The 19,694-nt window shown below is 40.7% G+C and overlaps 3 protein-coding genes across 7 annotated transcripts in view; 2 read left to right on the top strand and 1 right to left on the bottom strand.

The window, feature by feature from the left end:
- The first annotated feature begins 1,392 nt into the window (after positions 1 to 1,392).
- On the top strand, positions 1,393 to 11,546 carry tmem62 (transmembrane protein 62). 2 transcript variants are annotated; one of them, XM_042389018.1, is made up of 14 exons: positions 1,393 to 1,807; positions 1,962 to 2,166; positions 2,547 to 2,658; positions 2,823 to 2,960; positions 3,518 to 3,563; positions 4,024 to 4,165; positions 4,604 to 4,728; positions 5,027 to 5,149; positions 5,292 to 5,447; positions 6,036 to 6,195; positions 6,409 to 6,607; positions 6,895 to 6,990; positions 7,154 to 7,272; positions 8,850 to 11,546. In XM_042389018.1, exons 1-14 carry the CDS (start codon positions 1,752 to 1,754, stop codon positions 9,168 to 9,170), a joined length of 1,998 nt encoding a protein of 665 aa, XP_042244952.1. In that variant the 5' UTR covers positions 1,393 to 1,751; the 3' UTR covers positions 9,171 to 11,546. The 2 variants fall into 2 exon arrangements, with proteins under 2 accessions (XP_042244952.1, XP_042244953.1); XM_042389019.1 differs by having other exon boundaries at positions 1,394 to 1,807; positions 1,927 to 2,166.
- Positions 11,547 to 12,468: 922 nt separating this feature from the next.
- ptgr2 (prostaglandin reductase 2) lies at positions 12,469 to 16,255 on the bottom strand. 2 transcript variants are annotated; one of them, XM_042387827.1, is made up of 8 exons: positions 16,104 to 16,255; positions 14,870 to 14,988; positions 14,416 to 14,607; positions 14,062 to 14,232; positions 13,521 to 13,730; positions 13,086 to 13,295; positions 12,920 to 12,959; positions 12,469 to 12,832 (listed from the first exon to the last, which is right to left on the bottom strand). In XM_042387827.1, the coding sequence occupies exons 2-8, from the start codon at positions 14,870 to 14,872 to the stop codon at positions 12,768 to 12,770; spliced, it is 891 nt and encodes a 296-aa protein (XP_042243761.1). In that variant the 5' UTR covers positions 14,873 to 14,988; positions 16,104 to 16,255; the 3' UTR covers positions 12,469 to 12,767. The 2 variants fall into 2 exon arrangements, with proteins under 2 accessions (XP_042243761.1, XP_042243760.1); XM_042387826.1 differs by lacking the exon at positions 16,104 to 16,255 and adding an exon at positions 15,124 to 16,097.
- Positions 16,094 to 19,694, top strand: part of mideasb (mitotic deacetylase associated SANT domain protein b) — a 25,138-nt gene continuing 21,537 nt past the window's right edge. Inside the window, exon 1 of one of the 3 annotated variants that reach the window (XM_042387823.1) lies at positions 16,094 to 16,181. The gene's annotated coding sequence lies outside the window, so the exon portion shown is untranslated. Of the gene's footprint in view, positions 16,182 to 18,912; positions 18,995 to 19,209; positions 19,411 to 19,694 lie in introns of those variants that run through there. The other 2 variants (XM_042387825.1, XM_042387824.1) reach the window with 2 other exon arrangements.

The following is a 19,694-nucleotide window of genomic DNA, read 5'->3' as shown; positions in this document are numbered from 1 at the left end:
GTTTAATATTTAAATGGTTTTTACATATATCTGTTGAAAGTGGAAAGTTTCTCTGTGCTCACCAAAAATCATAGTTTAAGGTGTGTACCTACAAGCATGATTTGTGACATCACAACTAGTTTGGAGCCAGTCCTGGTCCGATATGCGACTTACACAAGTGTGATATGGAAACCTGAAGCCACAGTGCACAAACACTGAGAATGGACTTTACGGTGAAGTAGGGCCATCTTGTGTCCAGCAGGAAAACTTTTAAAATGAAAAAAATATTTGAATATTCTGGATTGAGAAGGAGTAGATGTTATTTTAAGAATTTCTAACAAGGTAATTGAATTTTTTGTGGAAAAAAACATATTAGACACAAATTATTATTCAAAGCAGAGAGAATTTTTATATGTCTTAAACATTTCTGGATGGGACTTTTAACAATGCAGTCTAATTCTTAAGCTCATTGTTATTTTTTGTAAAATTTTAATCTAACTAAAGCTGTCAAAACAAATGTAGGGTAGGAGTAAAAAGTACAATATTTAGCATTAAATGAAAATACTCAAAGTTCAAGTACCTTAAAATTGTACTTAAAAGACCAGTGTGTAGGATTTAGTGGCATCTAGTGGTGAATACAACTGAATACCCCTCTCCCTCCCCTTCCAAGTGTTTAGGAAAACCTTCAGTGCCACAAAACTTGTGAAAAACGGATCAAACGTGAAAAAAGGAGCTCTCTGGAACCAGTGTTTAGTTTGTTGGGCTACTGTAGAAACATGGCAATGCAACATGGCAGCCTCTGTGGAAGAGGACCTGCTAACCATGTAGATCAAGCCCCCAGGGAACAGCGCCAGACTTTGAAGCCAATTTGACATAGTGGCCAAACCGTGTAATTACAACTTCCAGGTCTATCATGTGATGTTATTGGGCCCAAAAAGACTTTTTCCCATAGACTTACAAAGTGAAAGTGACATCTGTATATTAGCGGATACATTTTTTTAGTGTGACAACCCCTGCGCAATGACACGTTGGATCAGAATTTAATCCACTCCATCTGATCACATTTCAAATGTCAAGAACAGCTGCACCATTGAATCATTTTATCCCCAGTCAAGTCTTGGCTGTTGAAGTTTCTAGTGAGCATGCTCTATGGGCGCATTGGGCCCATAGAGTGTGCACAGTTTTTATCCGTGTAATTTCTTTACAACGAGAAGTGACTTTTTTTTTTTGGCTTCATGCACCACTGAGCAACTTTAATAGGAATGAACAGGGCCCCATCTCCGTGATATAGATGTAAAGGGCTCATTCTAAGATAACGAAAACACAACTATTCTTATTTTCAGGTGATAATACACTAATTAAAAATACTTATGAATATTATATTTCTGCCCATTCAGCTAGATGCCACTAAATTCTACACACTGCACCTTTAAAACAACAGTCAAGTGCCTAAATAACGTTACAATACTTGCGTAAACGCACTAAGTTACATTCCGCCGCCGGTTTTGTGCTTATACAAAACATTGTTTGGAAATGTTTTGCCTTTTTTTCCGCCTTAACACTCCTCGCGATGTCAGGTGCAGGACGTGGGATTTCTTGAACCCGGAAAATAACGTCAGAGTGGGAGCTCTTCCTCTGCACACTATCTCTGTCATCCGTGGTGACGTCTCCCCCTCCAACCGGTCAGTGTGCTGTGTTAGTAGCTGGTAGGCAGCTAACTGCTAGCTGAGCTACCTCCTCCGCCTCTGAAGGCAGGCTGAACGGATCCGTGAATGAACCCCCGCACCTCAATGCATCTCCTGTGGCCGCGATGGCAGCGACAGAAACGGTCTGAGTCTTAGCTCTTAGTCATGTAGCGAACTGGTCCACTATATCTTAATGTTAGTGTGATTCGTACCCTTAGCTGTTACCACCAGTAGCTAGCGTTTTTTTTCCTGTCCGGGACAGACGGCGGCAGCTAGCCCCCTCTCTCGCCACTACAGGAGGATGCTGAAGCTGTTCGGTGCTCTGGTTATCCTCGGACTGGCCCTGGCGTGCATCACCTCCTGGGTGCTGGACAGCTATGACACGGCTTGGCACCCTAAACGGAGCGTTCAGCACCCGACTGTCGGTGATGGAGATGGATCCAAGGGGAGTTCTCCACCATTTCCCGGCGGCGAGTTGAACAACATATTCTGGTTTATACAGGTGGGCTATTATTCTAGTCGTGCTAGCTAGCTTATAAACCACACTCAGCCTGGATTCAAACAGTATTTCTATATTTAATTGTGTAGTTGTCATGTCACATGTATAGAATATCTGCCTTTAGCTTCGCAGTGTTGTATGAATCTATTTACCCTGAACTCTCTGAATGATTGACAGAAAGCGGTCACTGACCACAGAAGTGTGTCATTGTCAGATAAAAAAGGTGGCTCACTAACACAGCAAGTTGTAGTCAGACTTTGCACTCTTGTGGGTTGTTTTTTTTTTTTTTTAACAACTCTCATACAGCTGCCAGAAACAAGCCCTATCTGTGACCATTTGTAATGTATGTTTGACCTTGATTCTGTGTTTATATCTGATTCAAGGTGTCTGACATTCATATTAGCCGCTTTCATGATCCAAGACGCATTCCAGATTTTGAAAAGTTCTGCACTGACACCATTGAAGTCATGAAACCAGCTCTGGTGCTCGCAACAGGTACGGCGATTTATTCCCACACCCCTTTTTTCTTTGTGGCTATGAGAGTATTCCTAGAAGTGGGTGTTGCTCTCATCTTAATATCACTCTGGACATCAGTGGTTCACAATGCTGCGGCCACAGATGCTACGCTGTTTCTCAGCTTCGCCTTTTCCACTCCGTAGGGGATCTGACGGATGCAAAAACAGAGAGTAAGGTGGGTTCTCTGCAGCACGAGGTGGAGTGGCAGGCCTACCACAACGTCCTGAAGAGGTCACGTGTGATGGAGCGCACTAGGTGGATTGACATCCGTGGAAATCATGGTGATTAACCGCTGCGCTTTGTTATCTTCATTTTCAAAAAATCTCCAGACTCACTGGTTCAATTGAAACATCTCAGAGTACGTTATAGTGCGCATTATGATTTTCTGAAGAATCCAATTAACTGTGGTAGATTTTCGCATCACACAGGAAGTCATTCTACCCCTCCTCTTCACTGCTTTCCTCCTCCTTTATTGGATGGCAAGCTATTAGATGTGAAACAAGATATCCTTGCTTTGTAATTGTCCAAAAAAAAAAAGGAAGCTACTATTGGATCTGCAATTCCTCTGATAGCTATTCTTCTATTATTGATCTCTGCTCTTGATATACTGTATGTCCTCTCTGTTCATGGGGTTATACGGTAACAACAGATTTCGTTCGATGTCTTTTTGTAACATGAGGAAATCTAATCCTCGGATTAAACATGTGTCGTCCCATGGGGGGTATTTCATTACACATTCTGGTTCTTCGCCGGCGAGATAACTTATCATGTCATCAATGACCTCTTTTAGTGCTCGTATTTTGCTCAATCTCACCATTGTTTTTTTTTCTTCTGACAGATGCCTTCAACATAATGTCATTGGACAGCATCAACAATTATTACCGGTCAGTATTATATAGTCAATACTGCATTAAATGCTTGATTAATATCCAGTCAGAACTTACGCCTGCATGTCTTATAGTGCGAAGTTGATCAGAGTGTGTAGTGACCTCGGTGCCTCTGAAACATGAGTAGTCGCGTATCTATTTATTGACATGAATCCAAGCTGTGTGAGCTTCCTGAGGACCAAAATAGAAGCTTTTTTTTTTTTAATCTTTTGACACAAATGATATTTTATGTGACTTTGCTGCTTCTGTTAATGCTGATTGATCTTTTATCTCTCCAATATTCTTAATGTTGCGGTTATCCTCTGCGAGATAAAGTCTATCTCATATGCAAGCCTTATTGATTTATTTAAAATCCATTAAATTATCTCAGGCCTCCTCTATCAGGATATGAACTGCTGGCTCTATCCCAGTTCGCTGTATCTTGTTGCTCACGTCGACTTTTCTGTACTTCCTCTAGGAAATACTCGGCTAATCAGAAAGTAGGCTCCTTCCACTATGTACACAAAACTCCCTTTGGAAACTACTCCTTCGTCTGCGCGGATGCCACTCTGACACCAGGACCCAAGAGGCCGTACAATTTCTTTGGTATTCTCAATCAGGTGTGCCTGTCTAGCACCTTCTCTCTACAGAGCACAAGCATTTCCTAAATTTGTGATTAACTCCATGAATTTAAATACTTCACATACCACAATCACCGGTTCTTTTATTCACTTGAATTAGTAAAGATTAAGGGGGCTTTGAATGATTTAATGACACATTCCTCTATAAGGAAATGTGGCCACTGAATAAACACATAGTAAACAGAAATGCACATTTGAGTTTAGTCAAATAGAAACAAATGGAGTGTTGTGCTAACACATACTGAAAGTTACAGCACTAGAACATACAGTATCCTCATACTTAACACTGTTGAATCTCACTCTAAGATGTCAGTTTCCTGAATATAATATCATAGCTTAGATTTAAATTGAGGACTTATTTAACAGTAGGTTATAAATATAATGGAATATATAGTTACATACTTTTCTTTGTGACAGACTCAAATGGACTTGCTGGACACGTTCAGAGCTGAGAGTCTGAAAAGCAACCAGTCGATCTGGTTCGGCCACTACACCACCTCCACTGTCGTGTCCCCTTCTCCGGGAGTTCGGGAGATGATGAGGTAAGAAAAGACTGGATGTTAAACCAGTTTTTATTTACTGGGTGGAGAAATACATTTTTTACCACCCAAACATTCAACAGCCTGCTCCTTTTTTTACCTGCGAGCAAGATATTTATCGTACGACCTCAGAATGATTGTTGTATGGTGAATCAGCTGTGACATAGATCTTTAATGGTTACCATGTCTTCTGTTTTTTAAGGAGTAGTAATTTCGTTTTTGGCATTTCGTGTCTATTGGCACATTACAACAGTGTACATAGTTGCCTTTTGTAAATTTGGATTTGTCCATGTATGTTTAGATCTGCTGTTGCTTATCTGTGTGGTCACCTGCACACACTGGGCGGCCTGATGCCAGTCCTCCACAGTCGACATCCCCAAGGTACCCTAGAGCTGGAGCTGGGCGACTGGATGGACAACCGCAGGTAAGACGACAGCATTACAAAATATTTCTCACCATGTTTTTCTTCACTATTACTCTTGTTATGTCTGCCTTTTTTAAATTTCTGCTCACACATCATAAATATATACAAGTGTTTTGTACATTTTCTTCATATCTGTATTCAGGTACAGAGTTCTGGCCTTTGACCATGACCTGCTGAGTTTCTCTGACCTGAAGTTTGAGCAGTGGCCTGCAGTGCTCATCACCAACCCCAAGGATGCCCAGTACCTGCATCCTGGAGTGGAGCCTCTGGGCCGGATACGGAGATCCACACACATCAGGTGTGTCCTCTGTGTGTATTAAAACATAAACCCAGCACCGTCTTCACTATACATGCTTGTACAACACTTAGTGTCCATTAAGTACTGTGAATATTCTGTATGTTTACAGAGAAGAGCACATGCCCTTAAATAATATGCTAATATATTCAGCATGTACTGTTGATTATTATATTATTATTATGCCAAGAAGGTTATGTTTTGGTCTTGTTTGTTTCTCTGATAATATATTTTAATAAAATTGGTGGAAAAGAACAATTTATTAGTTTTTGTGCAGATCTGAATCCATGAACAGATCCAGAAATTTTTTTGAAAAATTTCTTAAAATTACGAGCTGAGGCATTACTGAACACTTATGCTATTTTCTGCAAAAGCTGGCGCATGCATCCTATGATTTTCTATCAACATATGTATTATGATGCAGATCCAAATACGCATATTTTTTTAATGTTTTCAGAATATACACTGGTTTTCTAGGCTAACAAGGTATTTGCTACAAAATGCTTGACACTGGGCAAAAAATATGAAAAAAATATTGCTTTTTCCACTGTTTATTTCCAACATTATAACATTTTTCCTGTCTCTCAATAGGATCTTGGCCTTCTCAGAGGCCCAAATCACAGCGGTGCATGTGAGTGTAGATGGGGAACCTTTGGGGAAAGGCCTCTCTGCCGGAGGCCCCCTCTATGTGCTGCTGTGGGATCCGTCTCTCTACCTCACTGGGCTGCACACAATCAGAGTTAAAGTGGAGGTCGGTACAGCATTTACTCGTCTTCCAGTAAAAGTGAAAGGTGTTCTGAGACTAAATATTTCAGAAGTCTTGATTAAGTTTGGAAGGTTTGTTTGCTTGAGTTTAATTTTGATTCAGCAGTAACTGTGTTAGATCTGCTGCTGCTTTGATACACTACTCATTGTTCTTCTTTTCTTATCCTTTTGTGTGTGTGTGTGTGTGTGTTTGTGTCAGGACTCGGCAGGCCGGTCATCAGTACGGGAGCAGCACTTTACTCTGGAGGATGACCTGACTCCCAGCTTTGGTTTTGCGCAGTCCTTCATCCTCCTCACAGACCACTATATCTTGGGCCGAGTGGCCTTTATCTTTATGATGCTGCTGAATGTCGGTGTGCTGCTGGCCTTCAGGTTCCTGCGGGTTCCTTCTGGCAGAGGTGAGCTCTCACTGACCAACCCCCCCCCCCTTCAAATAAATATGTGATCAAATTTTCATATTGATTACATGCTACTGTAGTGGACAGAAGCAAATTTCACAACCACTCTTTTCAGATAACATGTTATTAAAGTTTTACTTCGGTATATGTTACGGCATAAGTTTAGACACACTTTCTCATTCAAGAGAACGGGAAGGTTGGTCCAAACTTTTGACTGGTACTGTATAGGCCTAAGTAGATTGACAGTAATGATAATTTTTTGTTTTGTTTTTCTCTATAACCAACAGGATTGTCCTCCCAGGCATGTATGTCACTCCACCTGGTCAGTAAAATGGACACCTTCTACTACTCTCTGCTGCTGTTCAACCTGTGTACAGCCTTAGGTGGGTGCTTCAGGCTGCACTTGGCTTCACTCCCAGTGTTATGATACAAAATCTAAAACTACAATATTAAAGACTAATCTACTACATATAATGTTCTAGCAAAGTATTGTTGGAATCCTCCACAGTCTAAACGTCCTGTCCTGGTTCCCCTGTCCTTCTACAGGTCCATGGTTTATAGGAGAGCTGATAGATGGCCACAGTGGTGCCTGCTTCGCCTTCGGGGTCTTCATTGATGGACACTTCCTGGAGGGCAGTCTCACTTACGTTGTCGGAGTCGTTCAAGTAAGAAATTTACTTTTAATTTAACACATCTACATCTTAATGATGTCTGTACATGTGTAAGACTTGCGCCTCTATACAACTCTAGATTATAACGTCATATATTTATTAGTATGGACATTTCTTATACTTTTAACAACTTACTTTTCTTACTTTTTGTCATATTAATCATATTTTTAATTATATTTCTTCACTTAATAAGGTCCACTGAATCTACTAATGCTGTTTTGGTTCTGCACTACATCTGTATCTTAACCTCTTAACATCCACTGGGTTGCCGATGACCTGCTTAAGCCAGTTGTAAGCTGCTTAGTATCATGCAGTAATGAGTAAAAGCAATTGGCACAATTTGGCCACTTGGGGATGTTTTGGAGGGATTCGGGGACACCAGGGACACCACAAACTCCCTAGTTCCCATTAGGTTAGGCCTAGAGGTCTTGAATATTATACAGGTATGGTTGACAAGATGTAGAAGGTACTGTATGAGGTGATTTGCATAGTTCTGGCATAAAGCATGTCCTAGTTGTTGTTATTCCAATATGACTTATTTTAGACAAGGACCAAAAACATTTTTTGAGCTATATTTGAACTGATGAAGTTTTGGTTATGTTTCAGCCACATGCTAAACATTTCCAGAAACTAGGAAATATGTTACCTTTCAAATGAAGCCTAATACGTGCATTTTGGCCTTACAGTTATTCTGTTATAAGCTTTTCCATTTGGGTATACCAAATAGGCAAAAATTCCCCAAAAGGGTGGATGTTAAGATGCCAGTGGTTCATAACTTGGGTGAGGAAAATCCCCAGAATCCCAAAATAAGTTTAAGATGCTTAAGGAAAACATTTGTTAGACTTATTTTTCTCAAATTTTTGCTTTTTGTCTTGTAAAATACTGAATTCTTTTAACTCTTCAGCCTATTAAAAATTCTTCAAATCAAATTATCTGAGAGGATCTGTCCACAGTAAAGGCATAACTGGTGACACACATTCATATGTTTCTAAACATGTTCTGAGACCCTTTTAAGCTATATTATTTCATTTATATTTCATATTCTGTTGTTCCCTGGCTGTGTAGTATCATCTGGTGAAACAACCCACAGGCATCATCAAGCCTTCATCTTGTTTTAAGGACAGAGAAGTGCACTAATCACATTAAGTCAAGTCAAGTTAATTTTATTTGTATAGTGCCAGATCACAACAGAAGTTATCTCAGGGCACTTTTCACATAGAGCAGGTCTAGACTGTACTCTTTAATTTACAGAGACCCAACATTCCCCCATGAGCAAGCACTAGGTGACAGCGGCACGGGAAAAACTCCCCTTTAATGGGAAGAAACCTGGGGCAGAACCGTGCTCAAGGTGGGCGGCCTTCTGGCTTGACCAGTTGGGTTTAGAGAGAAGGAGGGAGGGAGAGAGAGACACAGAGTAGCACAGCAATAACAACAATGATAATGATAATAATAATGATAATAGAAATATGGTAGTAGCAGTGGGCATCAAGCTGGACCAACGGGACAGCAGGCGGTCCGCAACCAAAGGTCACCGAACTGAACTAATCTCCTCATTACTTCCTCTCTGCCAGCTGCTGTTCTTCAACATGCCGCTCACCTCTTACCTCTGCTGGAGCCTCCAACACCGTTGCCGCGGCAACACCTTCCGATCCCACTTCCTGCGGCCAGGCTGCCGCTGGCGGACTCTAGCGGTTCACTTCTTCATGCTGCTGCTGCTCACCTGGCAGGCCCACTCCTGCTACTTTCTCCTGGAGACCTACGGCCCCATGGCCTTTTTCCTGTCTCCGGTCCGCACGTGGGCATTAGGGCTCAGTCTGCTATTGGTCTACCGCGCCTGGACAGGCCCTGCCCCTCTTGTTCGTGACAACAGCAAGGGCGTCTCTCCCTCTTGACAGTAATTGCACTGTACCACCACAATTTCCTTGAGCCTGACTCACAGATACATTTTGTGGTCTCTATCCACCCTGAAAGCCTCAATTTTCTCCACACAGCAGCCCCCTCCTTCATTTCTCTTCTCCCTCCAAAGCCACCTCACAGTACATCATTCACTATCCTGTTTCTAGATAGTATTGTTTACTTAATATGCATGTTATTGTAAAGCACCGGTGAGCACATTTCTGGCCATATTCATTGCAATGTGTACAGTGTAAAAAAAAAGACGAAAAAAAACACATACATGGAGGGTGAAATAGCCTATATGAGCTATGTGAAGACTAGTCCAACGTATGCTGCAGTTGACAGTATATAAGAGCTGTATTCTGCTGTGGTTTAAGCTGACTTGTTTACTTGAGCTTTAGCACTTTTTGGAAGTGTTGCCTTGGCCGAATGCCACTTCACCACTGCCAAAGGATGAATAAGAGAGATTTAACCTTTCATTCTTCCATCTGAAAACCATTTTCATTCACTAATGAAGGCTGGATGTGCCAAACCAATCCTCGTGTTTACCTTCTGACACACAAATCATGTGGATAAGAAAGGTGTTGCGCCTCATTTTGTATACTATAAGCTTTTCCTAACTTCCCATGTCGGACAGAGCGCGGTAGTTACTCTGATGAAGATGACATAGGTGAGGCAACCTAGACGATCATAATTTCAAAGTTTTGTTCTACACAATCACAGGAAATCAAAGGAAGGAAATTACAAAACAATGAAGTAATGTAGTTGATCTGTGTACAAGTAGTTATTGATTGAAAGTGTTTTTAAATCAACTTAATTCCACTGCAAACAACTGCCACTAAACACTTCTCAATATTCGCATTAGAAGAGTCATATCAAAAGTTAAACGCCAGTTTTCACCAAAACAGAGAAGCCGGCCTGACTTCTCATGCTCCTTAAAAACGTGATTACAGAAAGCAGCTGTTTGTTTCTCAGGAATGTGAGCACTCGAACAATAGGCTGGTCCCAGAAGTATTTCAGGACAATGTTTTTATACTCCATCGTAGCTCAGTGAACTAAAACCATGTAAAACAATCGACGTGTGGTGGCTTAAAAAAACAAAACAAAAATGAATGTGTTATAGCTGTGGTGAAATGAGATGAACCAGTACTATGCTGTTTTTATTTATTCATTCTGATTGTATTGTGTGATTAATTTCTTTTTCTTCCCTCTCATGTTATATATCTGCACTGGAAATGGGCATTCTTCACCCGAGGAGGCCAGTCCTACCTCATGGTGAGTGTGATTAGGAAGATTATAAGAGCATTCCCTGCGTTGGAACTTTTGACAATTTGCGTGTGAAAACATGTTTTGTCTATATTGTTAAAAATTGTTAAGTTCTTTTTTGTGACAGTGTGGGAGCAGTAAACTGTGTATGTTGCACGTCAGTCCTTTCTAGTCAGTAGTAGCAGGTGCCTGGATTCCACAAGAGCAAACTGATCTAAAAAAGTACGTAAATAGGGTGAAGACCACTTTTATAAAGTCTTTTAATAGAAGCAATGTTCCAAAGGAGTTGGATCCAAGAATTTTTATTTTTTTTTAAACCATACCCAGCATGAGTGCAGAATAATTGCTCAGTGCTGTGATAAGACTAGCAGTTTAATATTAGAACAACTCCAAGACACTGAGAAAATCTAATTATGTGTTCTCTTGCTGGCAATGGTTTAATAACTTTTCCTCTCTGCTCAGAAAAGTCTTTTTCATTTGTACAAGAGCACTACCAAGTGTATAATTCCAGTGTAAAGGCTGAGCAAAAGCTGAACAGTTCTTCTCTAACGATGCTCAGGACCTCTCACATGCTATATAATCTGTCCACAAGGAGGCAGTATTGAATGGATTTGGAGGGTTAATGGGAAATGACTGTTGCATCTGTGCTATGAGCCTTTTATTTCACTTCCACTTAATTAAAGCATGGTACTGTTATGTTTTGTTTTTTTTGTTTATTTTTCAGAAAAGCACCAAAACAATGTCTTGAAGAGACAGGTTTGATAGTTTAATTGATACTCACTGATCATGGTTACTATGAATCTGGTTGTGATTGTTCTGTACTGTACACTGATTTGACTGTTCACAAGGAAAACAGACATCGACTCCACCGCTACATCTCTGAGAGAACATACTGTGGGTGATGTACCTGCTGTTCACTTGACTTATTCTGCATCCCCCTCCTATGTTCAAACACTTAAATATATATATATATATGAATTACTAGATGATGATTTTACACCTGCCACATATTTTTTTCTTGTTACAACTGAAATTAGAGCCAACCACATTTTTTTTAATTATTGGTTTATAGTGCTGTGGAATAAAATGTTCATTACAGTAAATCATATACTTGTGTGTTTGTGTTCACATCATTGTCACATAATGTTACGCAGGAGATAAGGAGAATATGGAGCCCCAAGACCAATGAGGTGTAAAATATTATCAGATGAGTCAAAAAAAATTAATGAGATGAGGTGTGAAATGAAATATAAAACTGCATACTTTAACCTCCAATCATCCAACCTTTTTATTTCTGTTCATTACCGCCAATTAATAAAATAAGGTCCAACTTGATTTTTTTTCGTTTGCTAGCTTATTGAAAGAAGCTATTAAATCAAATCTATACAATGTAAAAGATAAAACAATTAAATCCAAAGACATATTTCCATTGTGGTATTTGACGAAGACAAGAAATATTCACATAAAGATGCAGATAGTGTTATGAATGTCTGAGTATGGTGTCTGTGAACTTCTTAGTAGTTTTAGCTAGCTAACTTTTGTTATTGTTAGCTTGTCAGCCAAAATACATTAGCTACTGTTACAACCGTTTTTACAGCAGTTTATACACCGATGCTACAGCAGTATGCAATGAAGTATACAGGTACTGCTGTTCTTTTATAAGGAAAGTTAGCTTCAGCTAGGTAGTTAGCTGAAAATGCTGGTGTCATGTTATGCTAGCAGTGTTTTCAGTTAAGCTAGCTAGGCACACAGTCTTCTGTAATGTTCTACTGATGTAAAACTAAGCAATTGACAAATAAAATGACCAAGTGCAAGATAAATAGAAGAGTGAAATAAATTAAGTTTTTATTTTATCAATTGAGGTAAAGGAAAAAAGAACATTTACTTCCTTTTGTCATTTTTGGGCATCCATGATGATGTCTGCTGATGTGTTATTATAGTTATCATGGCAGTGATTTTTCTACACTGCAAGATTTTAGATGTGATTTAAAAACCATTTAGTAATAAAAAAGTATCATGAGGCCGTCGAGCAAAATATTTGCTTTTATTAACTTCGGCACCAATTTCCAAACATTGAAATCAATATTAAAATGCAACAAGCTTCTGCACACTTTTTACATTTTATTTCATTTTTCTAATTTCAAAGAACATTATGTCATTTTTCATTAATGGTTCTACGTTGTAATCAACTGGCATCAACTAATTAATGCAATATCTTACCAGTGTTCATTAAGTTAGTGTTAATAGCAATGATAGAGAGGCAACTGTAGGTTAATTTCCAAAGGCGTCTGGTGAGAGCAGTCTGCTGGAAGCTGCAGTGATTTTCTTCACTCTGATATCTTTATAATTTGTTTTCCAATGTTTCCCCCTTTCATCATAGAGCAAAATGCAACTGCAAGGAAAGGATACAAATGATTCAACTCTTGCCAAATAAAAAAAACAAAATCATAATATAGAGAAAAAATTTGAACTCACTTACCTCCCATATTTTCAATGCCGTTAACCACAGTTTCCAGCACCTGCAGAATCAAAGCAAAATTACAAACGATGCAAAGATACTGATAGGGAGAAGGCATGCATTCTGCACACAAACAAGGACACCCACGCAGCAAACCACACATCATCATCAACCATTTCCTCCTCACCTTGATTTGGCCTGATTTAACCCACTGGCTGAGCTCGCAGAGGGCAGCTTCTGCTTTGCTCATGTAGTTAAGCACCATAAATCGCTCCCGGGTGATGTGCTTTCTTTGCAGAGCTTCCTGTGTCTTATCATTCAGGGGTGGAGGATATGGAACATCCTTGTTGTACTGTGAGATCTGTCCACACAGAATTACATGGCCGCCATTGTTCATCTGGAAGTACGGAAAGAGGTCATGGAGGTCAAAGTGTCGGATTGAGTTTTTAAGACAAACGAGGCACTTCAGAATCCACAGCTACCACTACTTATTTTTGCAAATGTTGTTGTCAAAATTTGGAAAGGAAAAAAACAACTAACACCTAAGTGTTCACAGATTTTGCTGACAAACAAAACAGCAAATGAAAGTAACACATGCACACAAACACAACCTGAGCAGTACCTGTGCAATGACTGTATCACTGATAAGACCTCCCACATTGTCAAAGTAAACATCAATGCCATCAGGGCAGCACTCCTTGAGCTTTGTGGGAACGTCATCTTGGCGATAGTTGATGGCAGCAGAAAAGCCCAAATCTTCCACTAAAGCTTTGCACTTCTCCTCAGAACCACAGATCCCAACAACCCTCACGCAACCATCCAGCCGGCCGATCTGGAAAAAGAAAAAGCAAATCGAAATGATACAATCAGGGCCTCACTTCCTTTTTTTCTGTAATCTAATCTGTGTTTATGTTACTAACTTGTAGTTAGCTAGATTAAATCTGCTACCCGGAGTCTGGTTTCTGAAATATAACAATTACTCTACAGTTCCCACCAACCATCTTGCCTTAATCTTTCTTACATTTAAATCCATCAAAACAAGGATAATGTCAAGGAACATTTTAGCTGATTCAAATGATAAACACGCTGTTGTTTTTATGCATTTAACTGCCATTCAAGGCACACAAACCTTAACTTCTAAATTTGAAGTTAGCTGTATTTACCTGTCCAGCTAAGGAGCCACAAGCCCCTGCTGCACCGCTCACCACCAAGGTCTGATTGGCCCCTTTGGATACATGACCCTTTTCCCTCATGCCTAGCAGTGCAGTGAGGCCTGTTATGCCAACTGCACCCAAAAAGTGGGACAAGTGCCCATCAACCAATTGTGGATTCAACTGCAATAGACAGAAACACAAATGATAATATCCGTTAAAGTAATACAAGGCTTTTCTCTCACATAGGTCAGTCAGTGCATAAAATCATAAAGACATTATCCTTTCTGCAAGAAGAAATCTGACCTAATCCACCAGTCATGATGGACAATGTGCCACTGTTGACACACAACAGTATGCTTATACCTTCTGTAAGACACTTCCTTTCATAACAGCATGGGTCTGCCAAGGCCAGTTGAATGAAGTGACCACATCTCCCTCGCTGCAAGAAGTGCAGCGGCTGGATTCGACCATGCCGACACCTCCACCATCCAAACACTCAGACAGCTGCCATGGAAGCAGGTATTCAGCACCGGTGTCTTCATTCATTCTACACCGCTGAGAGGCAAAGAGAGAAAGATTTAAGTTGGAGTGATGGGTGACCTTTGGCACAGGTCAAGTCTTTCAGTGTTCATATGGGCACCTGACTGATGTTCTAAGACTTGAAAAATTGTGAACGTATCCTTTAACTAAATTTTACATGCAGATTATGCAGTGAGACCATCTGTTGTATAAGATGCATCCATACTAGACAGTCAGGAAACATATGCTTTAAGATACAAAATGTTACCATGTATGTCTATTCTGACTGTATTATTACCATGTAAGGGTCGACTGATAGGTAAATCGTCCGAACAAGGACCTCCCCATCTTTCAGGTCAGGTGTTAAACTAGTCTTCTCCAGGCGAAAATTTTCGGGAACTGGCACCCCGTCTTTACCTGGGTAAAGAGAAGTGGTGCAGTTAAGTAAACATTAGCCACACGGGTGCAGTAATGTTACAGCACGATTGACCAGAATAGAGGGTCACCTTCTGCTGTGAGAAAAAAGTTTATTTTACTAACTATCCTACCTACCGGGTCGGGAGTTGAGAACGACTCTCTGCACCTGCATCCTTGAAGAACAGCGTTATACCCTTGATATCTGAGGGGTGCCTTTGAAAACCAGACCTGGCAACAAATCTCAGCTTTTATGAGCGGGTGGTTCCGTTGTGCATGAAAAAATGGCTAACTACTTACACAACCTACTGTAAAAGCAGTGTTTACATTACACAACAGGTCCGTTCTGTCTGTAGGCTAGCAGAAAGTACACACACAGTAAAAAGTCTCATCACATTCAGAGCGAAGCAAGAGGCTTCCCTGTCAACAACTTCCGCTTTCGTTTGAATTCCGTTAGACAGTGAATCAGTGTGTGTCATATTTTATAGCCCACTATATCTATTTTTCCCAAAAGGTATTTACTGACACTATGAATAACTGACAGCGTCGTGTGACACTAACACGAACCATACGAAAGTGCGACAATTATTTCCTCAATGTCTACTACATGATAAATGCTAGGTTGGATGAGCCCGAGGGACGAGCTCTCGCGAGGTTAGGGTTATGTCGGGGTTATAATAAAAATATCGCGAGAGGTCCGTGACCGGTCCAATCTACCACCAGACAGTAACTATCTTGACATTCACTCGGTCGTCTTTTTCCTAGGTGCAGTTTAGCCGTTGAGGCAGCTACAGCAAAATCAGAAACGGTACGCGGCCTCAACAACCTATTTTATTATTCATGTTCACCAACACTGCGGCCATTGAACAGATTATGCAGTGATATCAACTACTTTTAGCATTACAATCGACGTTACCACTGCAATCGCTCCGTGTCTTTTCTAACGTTGTAAACGCGGGTCCCCAAAGATGGGCTGCAGACAGTCATCGACTCTTGCTAGCTAGAAGTGTCTCAAAGTGAAGCTGAGAAGTGACGCCTTGTGGAGGAATCTGCAAAAAAGAAAAAAAAAAAGTTGAAGTGATTTTGTCAGTACCGTCGCCACCGTTACACTAGCTTACCGTCAACTTTAGCTGCTGCAGGGCACCGTCATCACAGGGAAATGAAATCCTGTGTGCCATGGAGGGACCGAGTTTAATGTAAGTAAATTAACGTACTGCCAACTCGTGCTTAGCATTTTTTTTATGGTTTGGTGGCTTCATGGTTGATAAGGGCGTTGTTATTAGCCACACTGATGAGTTGTTTTTAAACAATGTAGCTAGCCCCCCCCCCCCCCCCATCCCGTCACACACACACACACGCACACACATAAAATGTCAAATTCCCACAAAGTCCCAGAGGACAGACACCCAGTGTCAAGTGTCACCTAACTGTAGCTGAAGTTTAAACCAGCTAACCCTGATCTTAGCTGTGCAATGAAATCCTCCTTACTAAAATGTGTCATTGACATGATATGTAATCCTAAATCTGACAATATCAGTCTAAAATCTGTATTGATCTGCCAGGTAAAGACACAAAATGCCTGTCACATTTCCCCAGATTAGGACTGCAACTAACAATTATTTTCATTATTGATTAATGTGTCGATTATTTTCCTGATTATTCGATTAGTTGTTTGATATAAAATGTCAGAAAATAGTGAAAAAACTCAGTCACTGGTCCTATGTTATGTCTGAAAAACATTAGGGATGCAACTGATGATTATTTTCATTATTGATTGATCTGTCGATTATTTTCCCGATTCGCTGTTTGGTCTATAAAATGTCAGAAAAATCTCAGTCACTGTCTCCCAAAGTCCAAGATGCAACATAAAATGTCTTATTTTGTCCCGACCAACAGTCCACAACCCAAAGATATTCGATTAACTATCACAGAGGACCAAATGAACCAGAAAATATACACATTTATGAAGTTGGAACTAGAAAATGTTGGCTTTTCTTGTTTAAAATATGACCAAAAACAATCAATCGCCTAATCGATTAATTGACTAACTGTTGCAGTTCTATCCCAGATCCCAAGATGATGTCTTCAAATTGTTTGTTTTGTTTAGCCAACTGTCAAAAAAAAATTGTAAAGATATTCTCTTTACAATTAAATATAACAGAAATAGCAAAAAAATGTTCACATTTGACAAGCTGGACTCATCAAATATCTGGCAAATTTGCTTAAAAAAGTTACTCAATTGATTATCAGATTAGGTGCTGATTCATTTTAATGTTGATGACTAAACAAATTATCGACAATCGTGTCAGCAGTACTGGTAGCAGCTCCAAAAGCCCATATTGGTGCATCCAAGAGAAAAGGCTGTTTAACACACACACACACACACACACACACTCACACAATCACACTACAATTCCCAGTACAGTGACAGTGTCAACGGAGGCAGTCATGTCAGTCTGACTCGACTCCTTGTCAACTGCATCTGTGAATGTTTTTAGGCTTTGCACGTTATTTTAAGGGCCAGAGAGAAAAAGAGAGTCTGGGAGGGAGACTGCAGGCCTTGCACAGTCTGGCTGACACATGCTTGGTCATGTCCAGTGACATGATATTGCAACGTCTTCAACATTTTCTACCAGGACTTGGAACTATACCAGTATTAAGTTTTCACTGTTGTCAGTATTTAAAATAGAAGGTCTTGCTGTTGTCGTTACCTTTTCCCCATATGGCCCAGCCTCATATCTACTAGTTAGTTTTCATTTAGTAAAGGTTTTGTGATTTTAATGAACTAACATGTCTGTTAATGTCCAGTTCATTGTTCTAACCTAAACCTTGGGCATGGTGTATTCTTAGTGTCTGACTGCTGAAATATCAGTAGGCATTTTCACAGGAGACATTTAAACATATTATAGCAGGAAAAGCACATGTCTAATTAATATCATCAATTCACTTCATTGGTCCAGGAAGCTGGTATCTTGCATGCTGGCTCACTGGGACATTTTAATGGAACAGTGTCATCATAATTATCATTAATTACATTTATGCTTTTTATTGTTTACAAGTGAAAATAGTCTGCGATGAAAAAGGCCTTTATTTTGGGATAAATAGGATACTTTAGCTTGCTTCTGTTGCACCTAAAGACTGGCGTGTAATGTAATATAATATCAAATTAGTGTTGGCTGCTCAGTATTAGTTTCAGGATGAAGTAATACCACGTAGATCCAGTCCCAAATGTCGCAAGATGATCTTTGACCCACTCAGTGATGTCAAATAGGCTAAATAAAAAGGTAGCCTCTACAGTAGCTGTAGGAAACAGCTGTAGAAACATTTAAAGTGAATCACTTTGGCTTACTTAGTCTTTTTTATTTCAGTAAAAAGTACCAAACTGTGTTTCTCTTCACAAATGCAAAAAGTAAGTGAATACTTTGGGGGATTGGCTGCTTTTCAGGCTAAAAATGTAATATTTTTACATCCATTTGGTTCCTGGGAACTAGTGGAAGATACAGTCTGTGACTGTATTTGACATTTTATAGACTTTCCTGCAAGTAATGGAGAAAACAGATTAAGTTTAAATGAAAACAAGCATCACCAGCTCCTCTAATACTAACACAAATATATACTTTATACACACAACTTAGCCTCCATAATAAAGACACTGCTTTGCCTGTCATGTGCAGACACCCACCACATGTGCATGCCAGGAAGATTTTCGTGTGAATGTGAAAGGAAAGTGAATGTAAAACAAGAGTGCAGCCGGGTGCGCCCTTCCCCTTCCAATCCCCGCGGTCCTCCCATGTGTGTTGGAATTTCCCGCATGGACTGAGAGGGATCTTGCTCCGTAAATTACAGCGCCTTCCATGTCAGAGGAAGACCTATTATGGGCATGGAAGTAGGTGTGGCCAGCGAGCTGGTGGTGGCGGCGGTGGAGGTGGTGGGGAGGGGGGGGGATCACAAGACAAGCAGAGACACACACAGAGAGACTCGGTGTACAGCAAAAGGCCGCATTGGCAGTGTGAGTTTTTTTTTTTGTGCAATCCTAGTGCAATAATGTGCAACAGACAGCGGCGGCATTGCGCTCGCGTTTCTGCAGATTAGCGTTCCGTTTCCGATCGGGAAGGATCCTGTTTACGCACCGACGTCGACCCCCTTTTTTTTTTCCCCTCTTGACTTTGCAGCAGCAGGGGGTGGGAGGAGAAGGAGGAGGAGGAGGAGGAGGGGGGGATAAGGGGAAAAAGTACCAGTGAGTGAGGTCAGCAGCAGCATAGCATGAGTCAACCTTGGGGATGTATGCAGTCATCATCGCAGGTCTGTATTGTACGGGCCTGCCGCTGCTGCTGCTGCTGCCGCCGCCACTGGCCGCACAGAACTGCGAGTGTGCGATCCTGCGGGCTGAGCTGCCGTTAGTAGCAGCTTTCATGACAAAACACAGTAAGTATCGAGGAGGGGAGGTGGGGGGAAAGAAAGACAGAGACAGGAGACGCGGTGTCGATTACTATGGTGGTCGACAGTGCATGTTATTGTGGCCACGGCTTGATGACAAAGTTTTGTTTACCTCGCCGAGACGGACTGGGCGCGCACCGCTGCTGATAGAACCTCCATACGGGCTCATGGCGCGTCTGTAGGATGTTTTTAACGCCTCAATCAAAGTGAGACCGACTGCACTGAAAGACACATGTGACGTATTAACGTTGTTGACAAGTTGGAATCGATCC

The sequence above is a fragment of the Thunnus maccoyii genome, chromosome 16, assembly GCF_910596095.1.
Source record: "Thunnus maccoyii chromosome 16, fThuMac1.1, whole genome shotgun sequence".
Taxonomy (NCBI): domain Eukaryota; kingdom Metazoa; phylum Chordata; class Actinopteri; order Scombriformes; family Scombridae; genus Thunnus; species Thunnus maccoyii.
The sequence above is the reverse complement of the archived record's forward strand: the minus strand, read 5'-3'. Positions and strand labels throughout refer to the sequence as shown.